The 19,910-nt window shown below is 32.8% G+C and overlaps 1 protein-coding gene across 4 annotated transcripts in view; it reads right to left on the bottom strand.

Annotated features, from left to right (window-relative positions):
• The window catches only part of Suco (SUN domain containing ossification factor), a 59,582-nt gene that overhangs the window by 19,212 nt on the left and 20,460 nt on the right, over positions 1–19,910 (bottom strand). For 3 of the 4 annotated variants that reach the window (XM_027417231.2, XM_027417233.2, XM_027417230.2), the window contains exons 7-16: positions 19,330–19,462; positions 18,407–18,531; positions 17,867–17,934; positions 11,457–11,564; positions 9,997–10,102; positions 8,316–8,336; positions 8,061–8,116; positions 7,493–7,584; positions 6,656–6,721; positions 1,380–1,448 (exon numbers count right to left, since the gene is read on the bottom strand). In XM_027417231.2, coding sequence (XP_027273032.1) covers positions 1,380–1,448; positions 6,656–6,721; positions 7,493–7,584; positions 8,061–8,116; positions 8,316–8,336; positions 9,997–10,102; positions 11,457–11,564; positions 17,867–17,934; positions 18,407–18,531; positions 19,330–19,462 — 844 coding nt within the window. The remainder of the gene's footprint in view (positions 1–1,379; positions 1,449–6,655; positions 6,722–7,492; positions 7,585–8,060; positions 8,117–8,315; positions 8,337–9,996; positions 10,103–11,456; positions 11,565–17,866; positions 17,935–18,406; positions 18,532–19,329; positions 19,463–19,910) is intronic. The other variant, XM_027417232.2, reaches the window with a different exon arrangement.

Raw genomic sequence — 19,910 nt, 5'->3', positions numbered from 1 at the left:
AAATATTTTATTGTAACAAGTTAAAAAGAGCTTTAGCTTCCTGGGGGGAAAGAAAAAGATAAATACATTTGCTACTGAGGAAGTTTTTTCTTTTAAATCTAAGTCCTCTTAGAAAGACAAGACTGCACATGATCACAACTATAAAGAATGAAACATTGTTCCTTAACTTATTTGATATTATAAAATTTGTATAATCTTACATGATTAATATACTTCCAGATCAGAAAGTTATTAGAAAATGAGGAAGTAAAATGGGTAATTTTGAAGCTTTATATTTGGGTTAGTGGTTTTTAGAAACAATAAAAGGCACTATGTTATTCTTTGCTAATGATATTGTTTGCCATTTTCTAAAGAAACAATGGCTTACTACATTAATATTTTTGCTACACAAAAGGAAAGCTAATATAAAGTACCACTAGGACTTCAAATGCTCAGTAAAGAGACACAGAATTATTTCTGTCATAGCTAGGAAGAATCAAATATCAGTTCAGTTGGGTAGGATAGGAACAACTGCCACCACCCAGACTCTAGCAAGACTGAGGCAGGAGGATTGTTAAGTTTAAGGCCAGCCTGGCAACTTAATAAGACCTGACTCCAAATTAAAAAAATTTAAAGGCCTATGTTGGTTCCCCAGCTGTCAGACTGAGGTTTGTGAATTCCCAGTTGCTCAGGTCAGCTGTTTCTGTGGATTTTCCCAGCATGGTCTTGACCAGGCCCCCTGAACATGGGTTTCAGCTAGGAGTACTGGGCTGTCTATGGGGCCACTGGCAGTAGAACCAGGATGTATCCCTAGTGCACGAACAGACTTTGGAAGTCCATTTCCAATGGAGGGAAACTCTCTTAGCCTAGATACACAGGGGAGGGCCTAGGCCCTGCCCCAAATGACTTGACAGATTTGATGATCCCTCATGGAAGGCCTCACCCTCCCTGGGGAGTGGATTGGGGATGGGATGGGGGGTTCAGTGGAGGGTATCGGAGAATGGGAGGGAGAGGGAACTGGGATTGAGATGTAAAATAAGACTTGTTTCTAATTTAAATAAAATTTATTTAAAAAAATTTAAAGGCTAGGTATAATGCTCGGTGGAAGAGTACTTATATAGCAGATGTGATGCCCTGGGTTGAATCAATTCTACCAGGGTGGGGGAAGTATAGAGGGGCAGGCATCAATTCATGATTTTTATGCAGATGAAGTTCTTTCATTAAAAAAAAGAACTTGTGAAGTTCAATTAACAATGGCTAATACAGGACTGCTAAGCTCTTTTCAATGGTCTCTCCATTTCTAAATGAAAATTCTATTTTGTTGGTTTATTACTTCCTTTTTCTAACAAAAGATCCATGAAGTATCAGCTATTTTAAAGACCCATAAAATGATTAGGTACCTTCTGTCAAGTCTTCAGTTTTTGCTCCCAGAATATTAGCAGCAATATTCACCATATTTAGAATGGCATCTAAAACAAAATTCAATCAGAAAACAATACCAATATACCTAAACAATCTCATTAAAATCTTAATATAGCTTTTCAAGAGTCCATAAAGGTCTTTAAGACTTTTTCTTTTGACTAGTTACCTTTGTGTTCCCTATCAAAGTCCAATATAGGACACAGATTTTAGCCAGAGTAAGTTGAAATTTTAATGTTCAGAAGGAATTCTGAATGCAGTTTTTTTTTAAAAAAAATAATAATAAAACTTCCTCCTATCTTTTACTAAATACTGTCTTTAGCACATTACAAAATTCAATTACAGTTCAACATATAGCCTGGACTGGGACATGGAAGAAATGACATGATCAAAATTCATTTCATTTTTTAAGAGGTTCTATAGTTTAAAAAACCAATCACCTTATATAGACAAAGGAATTTTCTAAATAAGTGATTACATAGGTAAAAATAAAATGGGGAGATTATTATCTACAGAAAAGCAAAATTTTTCTACTATTAATTTTATGCTATTATATTATCTTACTATCAGTCACATAAATTTACAATACACATAACTAAATTTCTTTGATGACTTTTAAAATTAATTAGGCAAAACAATGTTTTATGGGTTATATACAGCCCCCAATATCTTTGATTATGTGGATAAGGCAATTTTTTAAAAAGTTAAGGTCAAAACTAAGGTTAATAGGCAGAACAATTTGCAAAGTTGGTTGTTCTGTTTTTTGTTTTTGTTTTTTTTCTCCCCAGTGGGGATATTTAGCTAACAAATAAAGGTGGTACAAACCTCCATTCCTATATTAAGATATATACAAATACATAAGAAACACAAAATGGCAGAATTCCACAAGAATCTGGTGATTGGAGTGGGGAGTCTTCTAATAATGTAACATAACTTCAGAGGAATTTCCCCAGTCTACCTTGAACTGTCATTTGAAGTCAATTCTTCACTATCACACATTTCTAATAAAGCACTGAGTGGGCAGAGGCTGTTCTGTAAGTCTCCTAAATTATTTCTATCTTAGACCTCTCATAAAAGTGATTCATAGAGTTTGTATTACACTTTCAATGCAACCAAAGATGTAAAATGAAAAGATCTAAAGGAAGGTACATCAAGAAGGCTTAAAGCCAGCTTAGCATGGTCACACAGACCCATACATATGTGTGTAGGGTGGGAAAAAGACTTCTGTTTTAAAGGGGACCCCAAGTAGAGTAATTTTGATATGCACATAAGTGTGATTTTATCTGAGTATGAAACAAAAAATGTACTTTATTTATAATCATTGGAACAACACAAACACTGCCACTTTTAAATGTCTTGCCCTTAGATGCAACAAGCTGGTGAGAGAAGTACAGCCCTGTTTGTTTTTTTGTTTTTTTGTTTTTTTTTTTTTTAATCAGGCTAAAAAACAATACCTCAGCTGAGGTGAGACAGGAATAGTAATCCCCACCATCTCACAAACCTCCACATGAGGAATGGAAACTCCTGCTTCTTTATAAACCTACTTGGAATGCCAATACCACCACCCTATTAGACATGATCCTCTAACGCACTGTCATCCAAAGTTCAGTCACAGTTGCCTGCTTTACAAAATTTTGAATATAGTTTACATTCTCTTGTATTCAAAGTAAACTTGTATCTCAGATTTCCAATGATCAAACACCTACATTAATCTGTATAAAGAACTTATTTTTTTTTTACTGTTTTGAACTTAATTTTACTAATATCTTAACAATAAGAAGACACACCATATTCTAAACCTTAAAGACCTATTGAACATCATTTTAGGGGATTGCTTGGTTTAAAAAAAAAAACAACATTTAGAAGATTTGTATTTTCTCAGCTCATCTAACAAAAAGAAACAATTTCCTTATGTTCATAGAACATTACTTTTTTTTTTTCTCTTTTGGTCTTTTAAGATAAAAACAACATTGTGAACAGTCTATTCTTACCATTCTACACTTAGAGCCAAATGTGGTCAGCTTTTCTCATCATAAACCACTAAAATTTCTTTAGAATGACTAAAGTAGTAACATCAAGCACAGTCCCAGACTGGATTAATTTTCCCTCATTTCTGAGTTGGGCAAGTTATGCATTCCACAATTTTTCTTTTAGGAATGAAACACTCCTAGGGACCAATCGCCTCTACATTATTGTTGAGTCTCCAGTACGTCAATGACATTTTGACTGCAGAAAACAAACTCTCCTAAGGATACAGATATGGCGGAGTTTTTGTTTATGATTCAATATTCCAAAATAGACCAACAAAAACTAGACCTCCTTCTATGTGCACTCTGAATAATCATATCTACCTTCTCTTTATAGGAACACACATACACACAAACACAATGGCAACACAAAACCCACTTATCAAGTAAGCAGGTAGCTCAAACCACTGTATTTTACTACATCAAATTTAAAATATATTGACTTAAAAATTGCAGTTTGTCCTAAATGTGCATATTATATATCTATATTTACCAGATATGGAGATTTCAATAAAATGCAAAACGTATGAGAGAAAAGACAAACTTAAAAGACTATCAAAGTAGGTGGCCATCTGGTAAATTCACAAGTGAAGCAGAAGAAGCACTAGGGACAATTCTTATTGATGTAAAAGATTTAAATGTTTTAAAGAATGTAAGCAAGAGTCACAAGAGCTGTTAGAATGGGCATGCACACATGCTGCTCTAAGACAGCCATTTCTCCTTTTGTAATAGTAAAATTACACAGTATCAAACTTGTCTAGGTATAGAGTGGGTATGTATACTGATGGTGTATACTTCTGTGAATACTAACTATAGGTTAAACATTCCTATTCCAAAACTCTAAAGCCTGAAAGTCAAAATGCTCCAAAACAGAGTTTTTGAGCACTAACAGTTCCACTAACAGTACCTACTTCCAAAAGTAGTAAATTTTAAATATGACTTCATATGATGGATCATAGTCAAAATTCAGGCACACTATAAATACTGTATAAAATTACTTTCAAGCTATGTGCATAAACTGTAAAACAAGAGAATTTCATGTTTAAACTTATATCCCATCCTTGAGATACCTCAAATATTCCAAAATCCAAAAGGAAATATTTCTGGTTCCAAGTAGCTCAAATAATGGACCCGATAGATAAAGGAAAAAATAGTTTCTATTAATATTAAAGTTACAAAATTCTGTTTTGTGGACTATGTATACAATTTGGAAAGGGAAAGTTTTAGTGTGTTAGTACACATCTCTAATTTCAGTATTTTGGAAGTAGAGGCAGGAAGATGGCAAGTTTGAAGCAAGCTGGTCCACACAGATTTTGTTTCAAAAATCTAGAGTAGGAACATAACTTAATGCAGTAAGAGAGTGCTGGTCTAGCATGTACAAAGCCCTAGATCTGCTTCCCAACACCAAAATGCTGGGTTCAAAATAAGCCCAATTTCAAGTTCCTTCAGAACTGCCCAACTTGGATATTCTATAGTTAGACATGGGTATCAGACTAATTCCACACATGTATGCGTTCCTTACACTGTTAGTTACCCTATCTTAGAGGATGTAACTAAGTCAGGTTCAAAGGCAACCCTAATTCTTCAGAGAAGACTACACAGATCTGATCAGTAAACTTTGTGACAACAAATACTTTTGTTCTCGCCACCTCTCTTGTTTTGAAACTTTAAGAGGTATGTGTCATTTCAAAAAGCTACTTTCCATACTATGGAGCAAGTAACATCTCCCTGTCACTACCATCTCACTATGCAAATTTTTCAATACCCAGAACACACAAAGGTAAATGGATTGCCTTTCAAGACGCATAAAAGAAGAAAAAATAGTGTTAGCAAGAAACACATTTCTCAAAGAGAAAAAAGTAGGACCAAAATAATAGTCTGTATATGATTAATTAAAACAGCATATAGTCAGAGAAAGACTACAAGTGGGGAAATATTCTACAATGACAATTATATGTTTATTGGCATCTGCAAACTAATCCCATAGGAAGAAAACAAATAAAATCCCTTATCTAAAACTATGTTAAAGAAACTAATTACCTCCCTTATGCCCTCTCCTTTCTGGTAGCCATCTGAAGTAAAAGATCTTCTAGTCTAGTTCTAACTCCACGTATAAAAAGAAAACAATGTTTCCTCAGAACTAGTTCAACATCATTAACAACAATGAATATTACATAACACAAATATAAGCTTAAGAAAATGATAGTAAAATTCAGATATATAACATACATCTTGTTTTCACCCCTAAAATAATACTGTACTTATTTTTATATCAGCAATAATAAAAAAAAAAAATGAATCCTAAGAGAGAAGTGTTGCTCAAACCTAAAAAGCCAAAAATTATCAATAGAGGCTAGGGTTTAAGTTGAATGCTATAGCACTTACTTCACATATGAAAAAAAAAAACAAAAAATCAACAAATATAAATGAAGTATAATGAACTAATATGTAATGAATATTACATAAATGGACTCTCCTCTCACAGGTATTTTTAGTATTTTTATTCTCATCCCTAGGAGGCTGCTAAAATTTATAATTAATCCTCCATGGAGAAAAAAAAAAAAAGAGAAGAAAAGGGAGGATGAAATGAAGAAGTGACTCAATTCCATATACACAGCATATAAACTGTCTAACAAAGTATACAAACACTGATACAATCTCTAGATATTCAGTTTTTAATCTCAATAAATATAAAACAGTTAAGTTTTGCATTTGCTGCAAAACTAATGTTCCAGTGGGTAGGATTTTTCTACAAGTATCTTTAGCTAGCCTACCCCTAGATTCACACTAGTTTGGAAGAACAACAAACTAAACCACCAAATAGGTATCATAGTCATTTCTTTAGTTGAAAACACCATACTGTATTATTACTATTACTTGTACACATAGGAAATAGCTTTAATATTTTAGAGCTGAACAGGAAACTAGGCATATGCATAAATTACCAAGCCTTCACTCAAAAAAATTTACTGATGTGTTACTTATGCACATGAAATTTATAGCCCTTTCTTCACTACCAAGTGATTGTGCCCCTCAAATTTGATTACATCTGATGCTTACATTTTCCTCCTTTTCACGTACTATATTGCATTTCCATGAAAATTCCTTTCAAAAGCTAACACAGGTCAATACTGGGAGTCAATCACCCTAAACTACATTGCAACAAAAGGCCTGTCAGAAGGAGAGCAAGAGAAACTAAGACTATAAATAGGAAACCCCCTAATACTCACTTGTGGCAGAACCAAGAAGATTTTTTGAAGATTTATCCTCCACAGTATTATAATCCAGGGGATAATCTGTTTTAAAGAAAATAAAAATAATTTTGATGAGAACTAGTTCTAATAACAGCATTGAGAAAGCTCCTATATTTTGTCAGTCAACTGAAATATAAAATACTGTATAGTAAATATTAACTGTAAGCCTAAAACATATTCACATAAAAAGGTTCAGAAGCCTTTAACAGGTGTAAATTAAGGAAAATATATGTAATGCTGACCAAAAGTATTAAACACATTTTTCTAACCTTTAGCAAACTTAGTATTTTTTTGTAGGAAAATGTCAAAAGAAACTTTAAATTGTTCAAGTTATGGTTTACACTATTTGGACCAAACAAGTAGCCAGGAGATTAAACTTTCCCCTTTTGACTCAAAGGAGCTTCTAAAAGACTCTGGTCTTGATGTGCTTGCTCCAAGGCTCATGCAAAGCAAAGTTTAACAGATCCTTAGGCTCAGAGTTAGGATATACTCATAATTTATAGTGCTGGTGTTACAAAAAGAGAGTCCTATTTACAAAGAATTCACTGATGGGTTTGGAATGTAAGTTACAAAGAATTCACAATAGAAGATTCATTTAAGAAAAATTTGGCTACAAAAGCAAAAACAATGAAATAAACTAAATTGACCACAATTGTTGATTTATGCAATCCACAACTCACCCATTACTACTGGATTACAAAAGAAAGAAAGAAAAGAAAGAAAGAAAGAAAGAAAGAAAGAAAGAAAGAAAGAAAGGCAGGCAGGCAGGCAGAAATAAAAATCCTAATAATCACCTAGTTAAAAATCACTTACCATAGTCTTCATCAAATAGTTCTTGACGTTCTGACTGATACTGGGAATCAGCAATTTCTTCATATTCTTCCACCATACTAGTACCGAAAACCCTAATAACAATTTCATCACAGGCTTTCATTAAAATAGAAGTTACTAAGGCTCATCACTTCATAATACTTCAGCAAAAATGTCACAAAGATTAATTCTGCTAATGCTTTATGGGGCCACTAGCTTTCACATATCAAAACAATATATTTCTTACATTTATTCATCCTCTACTCATTTAAAATATAAAATAACAAAGCATTAAGAAATATAATGACCAAAATTTTGTATCAATCTGTGCTTCTATATATTATCAACACAATAAAATAGAAAGTAAGGTAACAAAAATATATTTACAAATTAGGTTATTTTTCAGATTATCTTGGTATTTTTCCAAAACACATTCAAAAGAGGCTCAATACCTTATATTAATACTGTACTGACTCCACATAAGAGAAAATTATCTCTTCACTTTAAAAACATTAAAATTTTTTTAAATATCACTTGTAAAAAAAAAAAGGAAATATTTTGTTTGTATTACCTTATTAGGCTTAAAGGACAAAAGTGCTCTGATCCAAAATGTGATACTAACTCCACCTAAAAAATAGAAGTACATGAACTTGGAAGCCGGCAGGGCACCCATAAGGTTAACAGTATTCTCAGTCTTCTCATTATAGCATTTCTAAAAATAAAATCAGTTCCCCCAAATCAATACTTGTAAAGCTTTGGGAATTTTTGTAATGCATTAATATGCCATGCTCTGTTATTCAATATTGCAAAAGAGAAGGTTGCTAACCTTTATGTACTTGATGAACATCTGAAGCAAGAGAAAGGAAAAGAAAAAGGAATCAGTTCCAAAGTCTGGGTAACATGCCATAAGTAACTTAAGTATCTGCACCCATATGGTATGAAGTAAGCGTAGAAGGCAATGCACTGTGACAGGTAACATTGTAGTACTCTGAATTCTTTGCAGAAACAAAAGTCATAATTTTCATTTTTTACGATAACTGAAAAGCACAATCTGATCACATGTAATGAATTAGCTTTATGCTAATACAGTGAAATAATCTTTAAATCCATTGCCATTATTTTCTGATAGATTAAAAAAAGGATTCTAAAACCAATGGTTTCTAGAAACCATGTCTTATGTTAAATATTGCCGCCATGTAAATATATACAGGTAAATGTATATATTAGTAAACAAATTGGTTTATTATGAAGTGTTTCTGGTGATTTTAAAATATTGTATCCAATGTGTTTCAGGGAAAGTATAAATTTTTCATATATAACTAACACAAGTGAAAGATTCTTCACTTACATGATCCAAGTTTTAAAAAGTAATTTGTATATTTGTTTTTTGTTCCTTTAGAGGAGCAGAAATGCAGGTAAGAATTTGTATGCATATATAGCATTCATCACTGTAAGAATCCCAAGCAAATAGTTTGTAAATTTGTCTTTACTAAACTTGTCTTCCAAATAAAACAATTCATAAACATTCTATACAGTTTCTCTCCATAAAAAGTAGGGAGCTTTACATGGCAATTTTATACTGAAAATGTCAATTGCATTTTCAGTATAGAACCCAGAATTTTCATACTGAAATTAGGAATACTACAAGTTTACCCATGTGTAGAAATCAATTTAAGTCATGCTTTAAACAGAAAGAATAAAATCCCAGAAGACAAAATCAAGTGACTGTAAGTTCTTACAAATTAAAGAAGAAAGAACAGAAATTAAAAGTTCTGCAATTCCAAAAGGCCTTATTATTGGGCACTTTAAGATGTGTCTACTACTTTCTATTAAAGAAAAAAGGGGGTGGGAAAGAGAGGCACAGAAACGTCCATACATCATTTAACCCAAGACTAACAGTTGGTGAAGGAAGCAATGGGAATATTTATGTGTCTATGTATTTTTATCTGAAACTGCTAAATGGATGACATAGACTGTATCACTGGAATATAAAAAGGGGAGATATAATTGATAGCAAAATTGAATCAATCATCTAGGGATCAAATTTTTAAAAATGAAAAACAAATTAGATCTACTTAAAAGATTCCAATGGCAGTCATGTCTTAAGTTTCAAAATAGAATACAATACCAGGTAGATGACAATTTATAGACTCTAAAGCATTCTGGGCAGTGGGCTGTACTAGGTTCATGGTACCTGGTCAGTTAGGCCAGGGTGAGCTACATGAGACTCTGCCTCAAAACAAAACAAAACAAAAAAACCCTCAAAACCAAGTCATAGTTTAGCATTTTATTAGAGCCAGAAGTAAGTTGTTTGCTCTATATTACCAATAATATAAAAATGCCAGAATAACAGTTGTCTCATAAAATAATATGGCCTAGTAAGAAATATTTAATTAAAGAGTATTATGCTATAAATTTTCTCTTGGTTTTTATGGCTTCTAAACAAGCAGGGTGAGTAACTAGAATATATTCATTACAGGACACAGCTCTAGATGCATAAAGATTACCTTCACATATTTTGCATACATCTGCTCATCCAGAGGGAAGCTCTGGACAGTCCGCTCATCTCTACCATGAAAAGTACCCAGCTTAATCCATTTATTTGTGGGATATCTAGAAAACATAAAAATTAATGCATCATGTACAGTTTTTCTTCTCATGTTAAGCACACTGAATATAAATACAAAAGGTCCTTGAATTAATTTTTTAAAAACTGACAAGTTCCACTTCACTGGGAAAGGATTACTTGAAAAATCACATTAACAACAAAAGACAAGGGAAGACAAAAGTAGGAACAGAGCAAAAGTAACCAAGAGATACTGGGAGAAAGAAGGAAGATGCCATTACACACAAGCAGTATTGGTAATGTGATAAAGAAATATATGAATATGGTACTAATAGAAAGTAGGCTATAAAAAACACTACTTTGCTATATTTAAACACAGCTAATTCTTTTAAAAGGAAATATAGTATTCAAACCCTAAACCTGTTATTGTTTATAAAATTTAAAGAGCTCAAAATACTGAGTTCTCGCTTCTCTTCTTTCAAAAATATGCATACTTTAATTTTCAGAGCTAGGTATGACAATCTAACACATACAATATTAAAGGGAATGATCTAAAAAAAGGAGTTAATATCGAAATAGTAGATGGGACTCTCAAGAAATTCTGAGAATTGCTTTCAAAAACTGTATAGATATAACGATGACTGTGAAGAGGAAAACACCGCTGGAACTCTGATTATCAATGACAGCAGTATAGTGAAGTCACAACACCCCCTAGGCACTTATAGAGCAATGTACTTATGGAGCAAATAAACACCCCCACTGTTGGAAATAGTTAAATTCTAACTAAAATTGCTATGCTTAAGAGACAAAATATTCTCAGGATGTGAGAATAAAAAGATGCACATTTTAGTGGAATAAAAAAATATACAGGAAAGGCTGAAGAATATATTGAAGTGCTAAGAATAGTAAGTTTTGGTTACCAGAAACTAAATAGAGTTCTCTTTCTAATTCTTAGATTTCTTCCATAATTATGTAAGTAAAAGTTTTTAAAACACTTCACCAAAAATAGACATCATGATATAATATTAAGCTTGTAATTGGCCTTAAAGAACTGTTTGAAATCCATAAGACAAACATATACATAGAAGAACATTCCCCATCACATACTGATTAAGAGTCACATAGTTTCAGACTGGAATCTTGCTTCTCCCAAATAACCAATCATGTGACTTAAGCAAGCTAACCCCCTATTAGAGTCTTCAGCTTATGAAGGAGTAACATAACATAGATGTGTATTTCAAGAACTAAGATACGGTGTTAAAAAGAGCCCACAATTAAAATATTACTGCAAACTGATATTAAAATAAAAACTAAAATGATGAAAGACAACATACTGGCATGTGCATTTAATTTTTATTCTGAAATTCTATTATGGACTCTAAAAATAGTTTAAGAATTTACCTGTCACTGATAGAAACCAGAAAGTCTTTGGGAGTAGAAGAAAATAATTCATAATTTGCAATATCAAACTGTTTCACTTGAATTGGCTCACAAAGTTCAATGACAAACCTTTAAAAAGAAAATATGACAATTATTTACATAAACCAATCAAAGTGGTTCATATTAAATATCTGTATAAACTAGACATCCACAAGTAACTAAAATGTAACAAAGGAATAGTGTTTGTAACCCAACTTGTCCAGTGATGAAAATGCCTTCATCAGGAAAAGCATTATCTAGTGAGAAGAAAGGAACATTGGTGTTTGCTCCTATGATATTGTTAAAATTACCTTTCTTTTAATGAAATGATTTTACTAAAAACATCCTGTGATGTTATAAGGTAACAAGAATAATCTGATATATACATATATGAAAGCCTTTGATTCAGAAACCTGAAGGTAACACTGCCCCAAATGTCCACCCTTGTATTAACATTTTGCAAAGGTTATTGAAAAGAAACAAAAATATGTCTTAATATATATATTAAGCCAAAAGAATTAAAAAAAAATTGGTCTTCCCAGACATGAATCAACTAATCTCTACTAAGATTAAAGCCAATGGTTCAATTCCTATCACTTAAAGACACACCACCACAACCACCGAAAGGCGAAGGGAGATGTGAGAGGACCACTGATATGGTAAGATGTCACATTACCACTACTTAGGAAAAAAATAAGATAATAAAAGTAAGTTTCCACAGACACAAAAACAGAACTGCATACTAACATTTGCAGAAAAAACATTTATGAAAAAAAGAAATTCATAGCTAGCATTCTAACCTTTTCTAACCTTTTTTTTCACCAAATGCAATTTATTCTTTTAACTATATTTATCATTCAATGTGCAAATGTGTGGGCAGATGAATACCATAGTGTATGTGTGTGGAGGAGGTTAGAGAGCAACCTACAGAGAGTTAGGTGCCCCCTTCACCATGTTGGCTGTTGACTGAACTCAGGTCACCATGTTTGGCAAACAATATCACGCACTGAATGATATTGCTAGCCCCAAACAAAATCAAAGATATTAAAATTAACAGTGTTTAATCTAAAAGAAACGGAACTAAAGTTTCAGGAGATGATAAAAACCAAACAGGCTTCAGAGAAAGGTCATGAAGAGAGTTAAGTAATATTTATCAAATGCTTACTGTGATTTGGTTACCTCATTAGGCAACTACATTTGGACTCACAACCAAATTCAAAGGATATTATCTCTATAAAGTCACTTAACAGATATTAATTGACTTTACTTTATCTTTGTCTTCTTCTAATAACAGAATCTCTTTAAGCTGTAGCTAGAATATGGCTCCCTGTCACAGACTTTATGTTTCATGATTTTAGGTAATGGGTTGTAATCAAGTCTTCAAACAAACAAAAAAGCTATTAGTTTTCCATTCGGCTTTATCCACCTCATAGACTCAAATGTGAATGTGCTAAAAATAAATCATTACAGCAACACAGGCAGAGAAAACACCTAGAGACTGGCAAGGAATGGTGACAGAAGGTATATGGGTCTTTTCCCTGTTCTTTGCTACCCCTGTGCTACCCTCCAGTGTGAGTTTCTAAGAGACAGGAAAGTTAATCTTATTTAAACTATGGTTCCTTTGTCTCTGTTAAAGTCTTAACTAATATTTGCACAGCTAGTAAACAGTAAAGTTCAAATCAGAATATTTATCTGGTGCTAAAGACTGAATATTTTCTAAACTACCCTGTGAAAATCCTTAAAGGATGCATGAGAACTAAAAATAGACCTCTTTGCTTTATTTGTGATGAAGAAACCCAAAATACAGTACAGAGAAAAAACTAATCTCTGCCTTCTCATTTTTTTTACACAGAATATTTCCCTACTTTCAAGATAAAACTGTATTAATATATGCTCACTGATATAATTAATGATATATATAAAGATATTATTTCAGGCAAATTCATCATCAAGTCAATTCACCTAGAAAACATATATAAACTGTATATCCCCAATAAAAAGCCTAATATAATACAAAATACTCGTATGCTGGTCATTATACCTTATCAGATTTTTTTCTTAATCTTTCACTATTCCTATCTGTACCTGTTGTATCTCTCATGTTTTCTCAGACAGAGCAATGTATAAATTTAAAAGAATGTTGCATAAACCTATACTAACAAATCCAATTTCAATATATTCTATTAAGCATCCATATTTCAGGAATCTTACAAATCTAAAGAATATACATGATTTAGGCAAATTTGTGAAAGAGGAAGAGATGGCAGAAGGAATAAACAATGACAAAATAGATTTTTATGGAGAAAAAGGTGGAAACAAACATCAAATACTATTTTTAAAAGAGAAGATCCCCAGCTGGGCCGTGGTGGCGCATGCCTTTAAGCCAAGCACTCGGGAGGCAGAGGGAGGTGGATCTCTGTGAGTTCGAGACCACCCTGGTCTACAAGAGCGAGTTCCAGGACAGCCTCCAAAGCCACAGAGAAACCCTATCAAAACCACCCCCCCCAAAAAAAAAGAGAAAGAGAAGATCCCTAAAGCAAGACAGACAATACTATAAAAATTTTATTATAAAAGTTTAAAGCTATTCAGGCAAATTTGTTTCTACAATGTGTAATTTATCAAAAACTAATTGAGGTTTAAGTCCACAACTCCCAGTGTAAGGTCTTGTTACACACAGGCTTGGCTGTCAGTTACTAAGTTTCTGAAAGGTCACTGGATATAAGGGTCTTAACTTCAACGATGGATTTATCCACTGATGAATTTAGAGCTGAATAGAATAGCAGGACACAAGGCTAACTTGAAGAAAGCAGGGATTGTGTTTTAGGAGGATGTATCTTTTCTCACAGACTTTTCACCTGTCTCTGCTATATCTGTCTATTATGAGGTGAAGGGCCTTATCTAACACACTGACTAGCCGCTATAATAGTTTACCTTGCCTTAATAAAAGATCCTTGACTGAAACTGAAGTGAAAATAAGTCCTTCCTCTTTCAGCTGTTTTTCTTTTTTTTTAAAGCTTTTTTTAGGCATTTTATATTAAAGATGAAAAACTGACTACCACAAAACTCAAGAAAAAACAGAAAACCTAGTCATAAAAAAAAGTTAAAAATATTTACAAATAGCTGGGCGCTGGTGGCGCACGCCTTTAATCCCAGCACTAGGGAGGCAGAGACAGGTGGATCTCTGTGAGTTCGAGGCCAGCCTGGTCTCCAGAGCGAGTGCCAGGATAGGCTCCAAAGCTACACAGAGAAACCCTGTCTCGAAAACCCTCCCCCCCAAAAAAAATTTACAAATATAAATTAGAAGAGTTCATTCCTATAATCCCAGTGCATAGAAGAAAAAAGTAAGAAGTTTTTGAATATGCAACCAGATTAGGCTACAAAATAAATTCAGAGCAAGCTTAGGCTACCAAGTAAGGCCCTATCTATCAATCAATCAGTCTGACAGTTGGTATTCACACAATACAAGACGCTAACACACTGGCAGCTAACAGTATTACTGCTTTCCCTGGGAAAATGATTACAAATAATCCAAATACCCATTTAGAGAGGACTCATTAAATCTCAGTATAACTATATAAATAAATTTTAGCAATCAAAGAATGGAAAAGTTCTCTAATAACAGATAGTCCAAATACTTCTAAGCTACAAATACGATGTATAGTATACTAATTTACATGAAAAGAAATAAATGTATTTGCACAGTGACACTGAAAATAAAATGCAGGTTAAACTTTACTGTGAATGGAAATTGAAAAAGCTAGGGAAAATTTCTTTTTAAAGAAATTTAAAACATGTGAACTGAATCATAAACAGTGCACATTTCATTTAAAATTAGTAGCTTCCACAAGGGGGATTAGCAGATGAGCCAAACTTCAAAGTTTATACTGCATGGGACTGGAGAGATTGCTCAGCAGTTAGGAACATTGGCTGCTCTTCCAGAAGACCCAACACCCAATGGTGACTCACAACTATCTGTAGCTTCAGTTTCAGGAACTTGCTCTAATGCCCTCTTCTGGCCTTACTGAGGACAATTGGCACGCATGTGGTACAGTATACATGCAGGTAAAACAACCATAAGACATTTCAAAAATAATAACTGAGGTGCAAAGTTAGCAACACTGCCTTTAAAATATAATACATATGAATCAAGAATGTGTGTTGTCACTTTCTACTCAACAATTTTCAAGGTTGAATCATCATGTTGATGAAAGGTAAAATGCAGTAAGGAGAATTAGAAATTTTTAAAGGATTATTTTACAGGAACCATTATATAGAATTCCTACATAGAAGCCCCTTGACATTATTAGCAACAGAAAATATAAGGAGGCAGCTATTTCTCTCTCTCTCTCTCCATAAATGTATAAATAATTACATCTCTACATGTAACAGTTTTAAATAAGTGCTTACAGTAGTAACAAAAACTGCTGAGGAATAAATTTCAGAAAAAAGGATAAATATGTTAAACGATAAGGATGAGGCTTATTTACTGTAAGAGAACTCAGTATCCATCATTTAAAGATTCAATACAATCTCAAACAAAATCTCCATATGGAAATCAGGAGTTCAACAAGAAAAATCTAAAAATTATAATAATCAGTAAGAGGCAAAAGAATACAAAAAAGTCCTAGTAAAAAAATTTGCCCTTTTAGATATTAAGATCTGTAAGGCTAAACTGTGGTGTTAATGCGAATAGTGATAAACTGACCAATGAACAGAAGCATTGTAACTAAAGTGCATGTAAGGGAACTTTGTGATCACAGTCTTCAAGTTAAGAAACAGAGTGAATTACTAAATATATATATATATATATATATATATATATATATATATATATATATTATATGGGAAACCAGAAAGTGGGGAAAGAATTCTTTCTAAACACAATGTAGGAAACAATTCCGGAGATACCAAAAACAAGTTAAAAATATAATCAAAAGACACTAACTATAAAGGGACTGGGGAGACGTTTTAGTTGGCTTGTAACACAAGCATGTATATGCCTATGTGCACTATATGTCTGCCTGCTTCCCAGAGGTCAGAAGGGGCTGTTGGAGCCCTTGAGACTAGAGTTACAGATGGTTGTGAGCCATCATGTAAGTGCTGGGAACTAAACATGGGTCTTCTGAGGAAACAGTAAGCACTCCTAACCTCTGAGCCAGACCTCCAGTCCCCTCAACTGGCTTTTAAACATCAACTTATGAACAATAGAAATATTGTAATAAGCCAAACAGTGGTGGTACATGCCTTTTATTTCAGCATTAGGGAGGCAGAGGCAGACAGAACTCTCTAGGCTAGTCTGGTGTACAGAGCAAGTTCCAGGAGAGCTAGGACTACACAGTATCTAATAATAAAAATAAAAAAACAAAATTGTAATAAAAGTGTATTACTTCCCCTCTAAATCTGTTCCATTATCTATAGTATTTAACTAATCACTCTATTGGCAGTGAAGCCAAAATAATAGAGTATTTCTTAGATGGCTCTTTCTTCTACATACTTAAATTTCTTTCAGATAAATTCCTCTCCAAATTGCCAATTATATAGCTCAAGGTCATGATTTCAGACCAAGGTACAACAGTCTTCCATCTCATTTCCCTACTTCAACTGCATTGAAATGCTAATGAGATACTGTCACTTCTTTAAAATAAATGTTAGCCTCCCTGTCTTTTTTTAAAAAGCTTACGAACTTAAACTGGAGGAGAATGCTCAGCAACAAAGTGCTTGCTAGGTAAGTTTGAGAGCCACTATTTAGATGCCCAGCACTTGGGTAATCAACTGAGAGGCCCCGCCTCAATACAGAAGTGGAGAATGAGTAAAGAAAACATACCATGCCTCCAACCAAATGTGTGTGTGTGTGTGTGTGTGTGTGTGTGTGTGTGTGTGTGTGTGTACAAAGAGACAGACAGACAGAGAGAGAGAGAGAGAGAGAGAGAGAGAGAGAGAGAGAGAGAGAGAGAGAGATGCATATTGTCAAACTGAGTATATACAGCACAAATGGTCTGACTGTGTAGCTAGACTAATGCTCTGGCTTCATCATCTCATATTCTAATTTTACTTTTATTGTTGTCACTACTAAACTGCTTTTAAAGTACTGTGTTTCCATCATCTACCATTTTCCATGTGTCCTTCAAGATTCAGGCCAGGAATTACCTCTCCTAGAATTTCTCCTTTAGTTATCTCTTTCTAGAAAACAACTCCAATAGTACTGTTGATCAGGTTTGTCACTGTTAGCAGTTTTGTTACCTCCTTAAAAGGAAAAGCATTTTGTTCTCAATTTGGATGTAATATCAATACTAATCAATTATAAATGCTTATTAAATTTAAAAATACAACCATCTTACCCCAATAAAGATGTACATATATAAAATTGCTTTGTAAAATTTTACATTACTTACCAAATTTTAGTGCTGCAAGGATTCAACATATAAAGATCCATATTTTCTATAAGAATAGCAGATGTGCTCTATTTCAAGGCAGAGAAAAACATATTAAAGAAACAGTTTAAAAATATTTCAATTCTAAAATTTTGTGACATTTATTTTAGACTTTTAAAATAAGCCTAAGGTGGAATACTTAAGGGGCAAAAAATAAACTAAATGGTTAAAATTTTCCATTAAAGCTATAGCATTAAGTTAGCCTTATCAATCATCCTTTTGAAACTTACAATGCCTGTTATTATAAAGGAAAAATAACTTTCATGAGCTATTTTAAAAGCTAAATAAGATTACTAAATGATATTTTAAAGGTGCAATATTATCAACCAATATAAACAAAAATTGATACTATAAAATATTTAAAAGTATAATTTTTTATTAATTAGTAAAATTGAAAAATAACTCATATTAAAGGTAATTACCATCATAACAATGTATGTTTCTAATAAAGTCACTAGTTTCTTATATTTACTCTGAAAAGAATTTATATACTGTAAGTACCTTGGCTTCTGGATTAGCGGCCAAAATTTTGGCACCACATTCTACTGAGGCATAATTATTTCTATTTTTCTGGACCTTTTTGGTGGCATGTGGACCTCCATTAGAAGACGGATGCAACGACTGACCTGTAGACAAACCTCATTATAAATATATATATGTGTGTGTGTATGTGTGTATATATATATTAGTTTAACTATAACGATTATAGTTAAAAATATCCCCAGCAACAAACACAATGACCTCAAAAGTAACAGTCTGCTTTCCAGAAAGGAACAGATTTTAACTCCTAAAAATATAGCTTTAAAATACATGAGAAAACCAAGCCAGGAATGGTGGCACATTCTTGTCCTCCCACTGTTTAGGATGTCAGGCAAAGAGAACTGCCATGAATTTGAAGCCAGCTTGTACTTCAAGTTAGCTCAAGGCTGACCACGGACACATAAAGAAACCCTACCTCAAAACTAACAAACTAGAAATTCAAAGTGCTTTAACATATCTGGAATAAACCACAAAACTCACATTACCTGAGATATGTCTAAGAATATGAAGATTTTCTATGTGAATAAAGCCTTATTTTTTTATTCTTTCTACTTCCAAATCCAACATCAAGAATTCTTAACTCAGAATTATTATACAAAAAGTTTAGGGCTTTCTGACCAACCTTTCCATGTCCAAGTTTTTTCCCCATAAATTGGGAATGACAGCATTACCTCTTATTTACTATTAGTATATAATCTCTAAGAATGGAGTTTAATTAAAATTAAAGCTGTACACTACCAATAAATAGCAGGTAATCAGCAGCAAAACTCTGATGAAGTTTTTAGAAATTTTATTATTTAAAAAGAAAAGGCATATTTAAACTACTCCCTCAAGTAATTAAAAAATTAGAAAAAAAATAATAGAAGCCCAGTACACTTCCTTACTTTTTTCTTTTTCTACTTCCATAACTTTCTTCTTCCATTCATCAAATGTTGGTATATCTTCTGGATCTTTGGGACCAGTGATAGGTGCAGGGTCAGTTTCTCCTGGCTTTTTATAATCAGCATAATCAGAACTCTGAAAATAAAAAAACAAACAAACAAAAAAAAAGACTTCAATCTTTAAAAACGATTAATAAATAATGAAGGTAAGCATAAATGTCTCTGTAACACTAAAGAAGTTTAATTTTATAATTAAAACGATTTTAAGATGAAATATTAATTTACTTAAAAGTTCAAGTTCATATTTAAAAAAAGTGAAATTTCAAGCACTACAAATGTATTCCTTCACATTTACTGATATAAACGCAATTTATTTAATTGCCATATGCTATTTAATTGCAAATGCTATAACCTAAGCAAATTCAGTACTCAATATATTGAGTACTCAGTATTCAATATATATATATATATTGAATATACATATAATTATATGGATACAGTACTTATAATACAAACACCTTAAAATAAATGTAACATGTACACACCTACTTATCAAAGGAGTAATTTTAGATGTACTACATTGT

Source organism: Cricetulus griseus, chromosome 5 (assembly GCF_003668045.3).
Source record: "Cricetulus griseus strain 17A/GY chromosome 5, alternate assembly CriGri-PICRH-1.0, whole genome shotgun sequence".
Lineage (NCBI taxonomy): Eukaryota > Metazoa > Chordata > Mammalia > Rodentia > Cricetidae > Cricetulus > Cricetulus griseus.
This window is presented reverse-complemented; position numbering and strand designations above follow the sequence as displayed.